The sequence below is a fragment of the Sceloporus occidentalis genome, unplaced genomic scaffold, assembly GCF_023333645.1.
Source record: "Sceloporus occidentalis isolate IW3139 unplaced genomic scaffold, rSceOcc1.0.p SCAF_373, whole genome shotgun sequence".
NCBI classification, from domain to species: Eukaryota; Metazoa; Chordata; class Lepidosauria; order Squamata; family Phrynosomatidae; genus Sceloporus; species Sceloporus occidentalis.
Window position 1 is genome coordinate 147734 of NW_028317353.1, and position 9931 is coordinate 157664.

General features: G+C 53.0%; 1 protein-coding gene across 1 annotated transcript; it reads right to left on the bottom strand.

Annotated features, from left to right (window-relative positions):
- Window positions 1-2318: 2318 nt before the first annotated feature.
- Window positions 2319-7235, bottom strand: LOC149273476 (atypical kinase COQ8B, mitochondrial-like). Its single transcript, XM_089506248.1, has 14 exons — window positions 7149-7235; window positions 6676-6978; window positions 6350-6416; window positions 6192-6269; window positions 5962-6084; window positions 5627-5712; window positions 5404-5544; window positions 5202-5283; window positions 4670-4763; window positions 4293-4434; window positions 3478-3585; window positions 3313-3378; window positions 2851-2937; window positions 2319-2627 (listed from the first exon to the last, which is right to left on the bottom strand). The coding sequence occupies exons 1-14, from the start codon at window positions 7233-7235 to the stop codon at window positions 2319-2321; spliced, it is 1773 nt and encodes a 590-aa protein (XP_089362374.1).
- Window positions 7236-9931: the final 2696 nt, after the last annotated feature.

Sequence of the window (9931 nt, forward strand, 5' to 3'; positions counted from 1 at the left end):
CTTTATGTGTGCAAGCACAGCACCACCTGGTGGTCAGACAGAGGTAGGGCGGACACAGCAATTCCTGGTGGTCAGACGGAGGTAGTGCATGTCACCTAAATGGCTGCGCAGACTCCTATAAGAAGTCCAATAAATTGGGAAAAATCTAGTGGGACAGGGAGCTGTGCAGAGGAGATCTCCAGGAGAACACAGAGGAGATCTAGTGACCCCACTTTATAGATTCTCAATAAGATGATCTGTAGAATACTGTGTCCAGTTCTGTAGAGCAGACATCCAGGAGGACGCAGAGATCAAGTGATCCCACCTTATATCTCCCTGGTGAGATCCCCCCTAGAGTATTGTGTTGAGTTCTATGGAGCAGATCCCAGGAGGACGCAGAGATCCAGTGATCCCATTTTATAGATCCCTGGTAAGATCTCCCATAGAATACGGTGTCCAGTGCTGTAGAGCAGACCTCTAGGAATACACAGGAGATAGAAGGTGGATGGAGGGGACAGTTAAAGGGCCCTGCTTGTTAGTTCTGGGGCAGTAGGCGGACCGAGTGGTGACGGCACAGAACGAAAGCCGTCCGGCCCCCCTTAATGAGTCACCACTACCCCCCCCAGCCGACGGCTGCCCCGCAGACCTGCTTTCTCACAGTTAAATGGCTTTCAATAGGTTTTCCAACCTGCTTTTCCTTTTAGTAAAGTCGGCTTCTGGGAATCCGGCTACAGAGCAGCCATTGTGTCTTGTCGGTGAACTCTGGTGCCCTGCAGGGCTTTGTCTGCCAAGTAAAGCGTCGTGTGACATCCTCCGAGGGAGGCCGCCTCGCAACAAGGCCGGGATTCAGCTTAGAAATTCCTCCAAACGGCCGAGTCGTTCTCCTACCGTAACAAACAAAGCACATTCAACGAGTTTTCCAAATAACCAAATTGAAGATTTTTTAGAGACTTCTCCCCTACCGGACCTGCACTTCAGCCAGCGAACCCGATCTACCGTCACAAGACATCCTATATACTCCCTCCACTAATTTATATTTATATCCGGCGTCAGAAATTACCTAAAATAGTGTAAAATATTTTTTTTTTTTATAAAAAAAACCCTGACTTTTTTTGCTTTTAAACGACTCTTTCCTGTAAGAAACGACATCCCGTTTCCCGAGTCCGCAGACTTCACAGAATGAAGAATTCAGACCTTTATAGATAAGCAGAGAGGAAAGGGTTACAGGCAGGGTGTTAACCTTGGTAACCGTTAACCCACGGCACGCCAGGATTTTGTCACTCGAGCCAACATTATACCCCTGGGTAGCGGATCTAAGATTGTGTCGATGCCACTGACCTGGATTCTAACATTATAGCACTAGATTGCAAGCTCCTCGGTGCAAGATCACCTATGTAAGAAGATGAGGATTAAGTGATGAGAGAGAAGGGAGAGGAGAGCAAGGGGATGGGAGAGAAGAGAGAGACGAGGGCACAGGAGAGATGAGGGAGAAAGACCCTAGCACTAGAACGGATGGGAGTTTTATGTTACTGAAAGGGTGGTAGATGAGTGGAACAGCCTCCCAGCAGAAGTAGTGGAGACTAATGCAGTGAGGGAATTCTCCTCATTCGCACCGGAACCAGCTTCTGCCCCCTATGGATAAACATTCTCTGACGCCCGATCATTTATAAATTATTTAATAATAATAAAAATTCTCTGTATACATCATAAAGAATCGGAGATAAACCGGTTCCCATCCCCCGTAACGAACCCGTCATATCCCGCCGTCTAAAGCAAAGCAAACATAATGTACGAGAATCCCCCCAAAAAACACTTTTATATACCCAGAAAAAATGTATACATAAAAATAAATCAGATATGCTGGAGCGGGCTCGATGACATCATCACCGCATCATAAGTAACAATAGATTTAATGAGGGTATTGTTATTCTGGGTCGCGTCTACAGAGACAGAGCTTCATAAAATACCCTAAACCCGAATCCAAAGAGATTACCATAAATAACTCAATAAAAAAAGTGTGCTTTTCCAATTGCACAAAAAATACAGAAAAGACAAAATTAGACCAAAAAGACTATTTAATGAATCCTGAAATTAATAAATCCCGCTGGGTTTCCTGGTTACACAGCGTGTGGTTTGGGGGTTTCTCTCCTCTCTGATTCCTCCCCATCCCTCCATATCCGCTCTCAATCTTTCACCGTCTCTCCTCCCCGTCCTCCGAATCCCGGTCCGTGAAGACGGGCGAGTTTACCCAGATGCCCCAGTGATATACGGCGGGCCGCTCCGCGCAGGTTACTCCGCGACCCCTGACCCCACCACCGGTGGTCGTACATCAGACCGCTTCACGGTGCGCCTGCCCCCCCCCGGGCTGCCGCTCCCCGCCGTGCCCAGTACTCGTCGTACTCCCGCCGGAACAGCTTCTTGCACTCGATGAGCGCCTGCAGCTTGGCGCAGATGAGGAAGGAGCCGGCCATCTTGCGGTGCAGCGAGTACGTCTCCTCGGGCGGCGGGGCGAGCCGGTGCTTCAGCATCACCGGGATCAGGTTGTGGACGCGGCTCGTCGTGTTCTGGGTGCCGAAGTTGAACGGCCCGTCGGAGGCGAACGCCTCTCCCAGGATCATGACGGCGTCCACGTGAGCGTCTTCAAACACCTGGAAGAGACCAACACGACGCTTCAGAGGGGATCCCCCGCCATGACCCCTCCCCCGCTCCGACACTCGAGCTACCCGGGTGCAGCTGAACGTCCTTTATGTGGATAGAAGGCCTACGGGGAGTCTGCGGTGCCATGGAATTCATGACACGACACATCGTTCTGTGACATCACCCCGGGGTCTGTATTAGCCACCCCGTCAGTCCGCAGGGGCCGTCGCTTACCTTGGTTTCAAAGCCCGTCAGGAACTTGAGGTCTCGGGATTTCTGCAAAACTTTTCCTCTGTCGCCGTCCACGGCCGCCTTCACCACCTGCGCGGGAAACATAATGCGGAGACGTTATAACGCGCGGGGCGTCAGCGCCCGGTCAGCTGGATATACTAAACGCAGCGACCGCCGTGTGAGCTTCAGAAACGGACCGCAGGGCAGATCGGCCCCCATCCAGCCTGTTTCTCCTGCTGTAACGACTCGAACCTTAATCAGTCGTGGGTCTCGTCTTAGATTCAGGAGCCGTATGCCTATCCCATGCATGTTTAATACCCTCACTGTATTACCCTCTACCACCTCTGCTGCGAGACTGTTCCACTTATGTACCACCGTCACAGTAAAGTAAGACTTCCTTACATTATAACTAAGCTATTTTTGTGCCATGCTGGACTCCTGGAACCTGTATATATAATCACAAACCTCAATGTAATCATCAGTAAACTCTTCTCCGAATTCCCGGCTGGCACCGAAATCCAACAGCATCACCTAATCGGAGAGAGGCGGCCGTCAGTGCTTTTATCCCCCCCTCTCTCGATACCTGTTACCACCTCGCCCTGTGCGGCTGCTCCGCTGCGTTCTACTAACTTTGTTGTTCTCCTCGTCGTAGAAGAAGTTGGACCAGTTGGGATCCGTCTGCATGAAGCGGAACTGGAAGATCTCCTGCAGACAGAGCCGCAGAATGTTATGGGAGATCTGAAAGAGGGAGAGCTGGGGGTGAGAAACGGGGCGGTCGCCAGCCCGAAGCGACAGCTTCATCCAAAGGGCCGGCCCCGTATAATGTATAGATAAATCAGCTGGCAAACTAAGCCGGCAATCGCTGATCTATACATTATACAGGGGGCCGGTCACTGATTTATCTATACGTTATACAGGGACCTGCCACTGATTTATCTATACATTATACAGGGGCCGGTCACTGATTTATCTATACATTATACAGGGGGCCGGCTCGCTGATTTATCTATACATTATACAGGGGCCGGTCACTGATTTATCTATACATTATACAGGGGCCGGTCACTGATTTATCTATACATTATACAGGGGCCGGTCACTGATTTATCTATACATTATACAGGGACCTGCCACTGATTTATCTATACATTATACAGGGGCCGGTCACTGATTTATCTATACATTATACAGGGGCCGGTCACTGATTTATCTATACATTATACAGGGGCCAGTCACGGATTCATCTATACATTATACAGGGGCCGGTCACTGATTTATCTATACATTATACAGGGCCGGCTCTGACCGCACACACACAATCCCACCCGCCCCAGACTTTCTCCGCGGATGCTGTGAAGAGATTCACACAGAGAGCAGCAAACTGTTCTAGGCTAAACTCTTCTGATTTTGGACAATCCCCCCCCCCCCCCCGCCGCTGCTCTGACCTCGTTCCGCCTCTCCTGGTCCAGGGAAACGCACTGGTCCAACGGGACCCCCGAAACCAGCTCCATGGTCAGCACCCTCTCGGTTGTGAACTCATCGATGACCTGCGGGACGCTGAAGAAGGGATCCCCCTCCAGAAGCTGCCTGTTGGTGCCAAAAAAAGGAGGATCGGTGTTAAGACCCCCAGGAGCGAAGACCCCCGAATACCGAACGTGGCAGCTGCGGAGGGAACCCGCGGACCGGCTGCACGTCCGTATCATTAAATACCCCCGGGGTGTGAAGTCCAGGGGGATTCACCAAACGCTACATTTTAGGGATGTGCACTTTCTCCAAGCAGCCGCCTGCCACGTGGGACTCGCTCGCTAAACGGGGAACCGACCTGAATTTCTTGGCACACTGGGCTTCCCGCTTATAATCGCACTCCCAGGACAGCTCCCTCTGCAGGACTTGCACGCTGTTATCCGGAAACAACCCTGCGGCAAAGAGACGAGAAAAACGGGGAGGAATTACGGGGTTAACGGGAATGACGCGGCGCGCAGGACAGTAACGGGCAGCAAGAAGAGGTAAGAGAGGAAGCGGATGGTGGGGAGAGCGAGCGAGCGAGAGAGCAGGGGAGGGAGAGAGCGAGAGAGCAGGGGAGGGAGAGAGCGAATCAGAGGGCGCAGAATATTTATTATTATTTCTACATTGAAACAAAAAGTAACATTTTAAAGAAAACAAAACATGTAACAAAGTAACAGATAGAAGAAAATAAAGAGAAGGAAACGCATTCAGGGACCACTTTCTACAGTCAATGGGGGGGGGGGGGGTGTCAGACGCGGAGGCGGGGCCCCGTAAGAGCGTCCTGCGGTCACATTCTACGGTCCGGGGGGCCAGACGTGAGGGCGTCCAGCGGGACTCGGCAGTCTCACCCTCGGGAATGGCCACGCTCATCTTCAGGACGGCCAGCAGGTTGTCCACGTCGCTGTTTATACTCTGAGCGATCCCAGGATACTGCGGGGACAGAGCGGGGTGCGAGGGGTTAACAGACGCGCAGGCCGCCGGGTTACATGAAGAGATGCAGAACATACGGTAGTGTTGACTACACGCGTGTTGGGGGGGGGCGGCTCTCACCTGGATCTTCATGGCCACCTCTCGCCCGTCCAGCAGCCTGGCCAGATGCACCTGACCGATGGACGCCGCGGCGAAGGGCCTCTCCTCGAAGGAAGCCAGCCTGTCTCGCCAACCGCGGCCCAGCTCCTCCTCCAGCACTTTCTGAAGAGACACAAGAAGCCCGTGAAGACCCTCGAGGAGGACGAACCGGCCCGGCCCGCGGACCCCCGCACCCAACACTCACGGTCATTTGCCACGTCGGCATGAAGTCTGCGCTCTGCCGGACTCTCTCAAAGATCTTCTGCAGCTGAGGACTCATAAAGCTATTATCTGTCGGGGTTAAATCACAACACCAACGTTATGATGGGGGCCAGGGATACGGCGGGCGAGGGGTTAATGGGTGTCAGAGGGTGATTAGGGAACAAGCTATTTGATCTCATTGTACAGCGCTGTGGGATATGATACGTTGGATAGTATGGAGAAAACAGGGCTGTGGTGATTTCTGGGGGGGGTAGATAACGTAGAACAGCCTCTCAGCAGAGGTGGTAGAGGGTTCTAGATCCGACGGTCCAGACAAACCTTGGATGCTCAGCATCTGGCCGATCTTCAGAGCCGCTCCTCGCACTTTGCACAGGGTGTCCACGATTCTCTCTGCGTTCGCTTCCGACAGGAACGTGTTGGTGTCGAGGTAAGAATTTCTGCCTAGGAGACAATCGATGAGCGACTTCCCGGCAGAGGCGGCACCGACACCCCCCCCACACACACCCAGACGCGCTTTACCAAAACCTGCAAACAGCCGCGCTTCTCACCTTTCTGTTTTTCCTCCCCGTTCAGAGACTGTCTCGCCGCCTCCGTTAAAGCCCCGATCCCGAGACTCACCGCAAGACCTGGACGGACAGAAAGCAGGAAGTCACCACGGGGGGCCGGGGGTCAGAGCAACAAAACTTATCTGGGGGGGGGGTATTACCTCCAAAATTTGCCAAGCGGCTCATCCGAGTAGCCGGCACGGTTCTCTCCCGCGCGCGGTCGCTGAGCTGAGGAGAGAAAGAGAAACCTAGAACCTGACAGCAGATCGGCCCCCAGCGGCCCCCATCTAGTCGCCCGTTTCCCCTGCTGTAACGACTCAAACCTTAATCAGTCGTTGGTCTCGTCTTAGATTCAGGAGCCGTATGTCTATCCCATGCATGTTTAATGCCCTCACTGTATTACCCTCTACCACCTCTACTGGGAGGTTGTTCCACGTATCTACCGCCCTCTCAGTAAAAAAAAATAAAAAATATATATTATTTGCACCTTTTGCCGTTTAGCCTTTCCCGGGCCCTCGGCTCCGCTCTGTGGTTTTGCGTCTCTCATTCTCTTGAGCTCGTCGGCCGTCAGCCCCCTGATGCTGCTGTAATTCCTGAACGTGGCGACCCGACCCATTCCCGCGCCGCTGACATCCGGGGCTTTTCTTGCCGACCACTGACTATTTCCACCGGCCCTTGGGGGCCCCTGCGTAGAGCGGGTCTCGTCTTCTTCAGGAGGGAAATCCGATGCCCCGTTCCACGCGGCGGTCTCCGGAGAGTGAGAGCGCACCCGGGGGTCCGGACCCCCAGCCTGGGCACAAAGTATACAAATGGCACCGGGTACTAATGACAGCGACAGGTTTAAGGGCCGGCCCCTCCTAGGGCCACCGGGTACTAATGACAGGGACAGGTTTAAGGGGCCGGTCCCTTTACCGGTTAAACCGGCAGGTGCTGTTAAGGGGCCGTGGGTAATGTACGCACCTGCATGCGGGTGAATAGGGTCCCCGCGCATCGTTCGGCTGCCGCCTGCACGGACTTCATTTCCACTCCCAAAGTGGTCGAGGCCATCGCCGTCCTCAGCCGCTCGCACCCCGTTTCCATGGCCACCTGCCCCACGCGTGTCGCTCCCCGTAACACGCATCGCACCTCGCTCCACATCCTGCAGGCCTGTAACATACGGAGCCAAGGTCAGATCTGCCCCCAGGTGGGGGGGTTTAGAAGAATAAATACCCCAAACGGGCTCAGAAAGTCCAAAGGTCGCACTGGAAGGGGCAATAAATGTGTTAGGCAGGGGCCCCCAGGCTCCTGAATACATGATGAGGCGGAAAAACCAGTTCATATAAAGTACAGGTAAACACGCGTGCACCAGCGGCTTCTATAGAGTTACCGTTACTAGCTATAGAGTTACAGGACGCGGAGTTTATGGCTGCCGCGTGTTTTATCTCCGCTGCTAGATAAACGCATCAAGGCTTTATCTTACTGCATCACTGGGAGAGATGGAGGGACTGGGTCACAGAGCTCGGGGACGCTGGGTGAGCGGATCGCTACATTTAATATAATAAGTAAAGAGCGCCTTTAACCCCGCCAGGCGACCAATCACGTGTGGCTAATATTTGGGGATCTGCCCTACAGAAGGATCCTGTATCGCAGGCTTACCTGCCCCTGGGAGGGGTATCACCTGAGTGATCCTGGCACATACAGAGGGTATTGGCAACTAATCTGCCCCTGGGAGGGGTATAAATTGATGATATCACTGGCATGCACAGAGGCATTAGTGGCTAATCTGCCCCTGAGAGGGGTAAAGAATGAGTATGCCACTGGCATAATCAGGGGGTATTAGCACCTAACCTGCCCTAGGGAGGGGTATAACCCGAGTGTGCCCTTGTAGTGCACGGGGGTAAAAGTTGGAATATTAGCCCCAGCGTTGGTTCATTGACAAGCTCTCACCTTCCTTCTCTCGGCAGCTACTCCAGGACCTGCCCTCCACCGCTTACGTCACCCCAATACCGCCATTTCGAATGTGGGCAGTGCCAGGTTTCGCTCGCAAAGCACAGTCTCCTCACGCGGATTTCGGGTGCAGAATATCCGCGCCCCGTGGTTTCTGGCGCAGATTAAACAAGGTTGACAGTTGCCATAAACAACCTTCATTAACCGTGTAAGAGCCAGGTGCGCGTAGGGCCCCATGCTCCTCATTTACTATCCGGGAGTAACGGGGGGAGCGCCGCTGGGTATTTTGGGGGTTTATTTCATATTTAGAAGAGCCTTCGAAAAGCCGTCTACGTCCTCTGCCCTTAACAAAGATGGCCTCCGTAAAGCCTCGCTGAGTGACGTATATTGCGCGACACTCTAGTCTTACCCGGCAAAGAGGTGTGGCCCCACTCGCTTCCTCCAATTAACTCCTCGGGCATGCGAAGGAGGCGGGGCAATTACACAAGCAACGCATTTAGGTTATCTAAGGACCAAAGAGCGGGGCGGGCGCTTCCATTGTACCCTTGGTAACGGTTTGACTGGCACCTTCCACACCCAATTACTGCAAAGATTCGTTGAGACGTCATGCCCTTCTGTGCTGATGTAGAGGGAGGCAAGTAAAGGCGTAATTTTGTGGGGAAGTGATGCAGTAAGCTGCAGAAATTTCCCCTTTTCGATGAATAGCTGTAGGTTGAGACAGATAAGTGACATCAGCGAATGAGATGATGCCCACATTCTCTGATATACCCCTCGTCACGGGTAATCGCTGCATTAGAGTGCAAGCCTTTAAGACAACTTTTTAAGAATCCCACTTATGCAATAAAGGCCTCATCACCCTCACTCTACTCCGTCCCTATATTTCCATGGTTAACCTGCCACCCTCACGTCTCTGCATAGCTGATACCTCCCAACTGCCCCCTGTATGTAGGCCGGCAGTCCCTCTTTGGACCCCAAGTTCCATTTTATTGACAGTTTGCTTTTTATCGATATGGCGCCAACAGATTCCGCAGCGCTGAAAATGAACGATAACGTTGAAACAGACAAATCACAACATTAACATATCCTGGGGCAGAAGGAGAAGGCAGGCTGGTCCTGTGAGCTTACAATCTATTAGGAGGTTGGGGGGGAATAAGACAGAAGGAAAGGAGCTGCTGGCTGAGGGCAATGAGATTGTAGCAAGGGGGATGCAGAGAGGTCGGTGGCCGGAGAGCTCGAAGCAAACATTCTGAGCTCCAGAAGGGCATTGGGGGAATTGGGGGGCATCAGGGGGAGGAGAGAGTGGGGCATTGGGGGCTTTGGAGACGAGGAAGGGACTGTCCCTCCTATAGAGGGACACTTGGAAGGTATGCTATTGCTCCAAATACCCTGTGTAATTCCTCCCCTCGCCCGTGTAACCCCTCGTCCTCCGTAAACCGCACTTCCCCTGCTTTCTCATCCTCGTTGCCCAACGTCTGTTATCAGTTGAGAGACTCTCATTTATTGCAGGCAACAGGAAGTGAGCGCCGACAGCCTGCGCGGCAGATGGCAGTTATTTGAGGTCCGCGCCGGGGCCCGCAGCAGCCACACCAAGCAGGTACACCCGACCCCCCTAATCCCTAAAGCTGCCGTCCCACTTGCTCTGCCGAATGTACCGCTTTCACAACTAAATCCGCTGTCAGAAACCTCGTCCCGCTGACCGGCCCAGAAATCATTCAAATTTTCCCTCGTTTATATTTGTGCTGGGAACACTTAATTGTCATGTGACATATAAGCAGGTGCTGATTGGTTGTTGTTACAGACACTTATTAAAGCTGCAG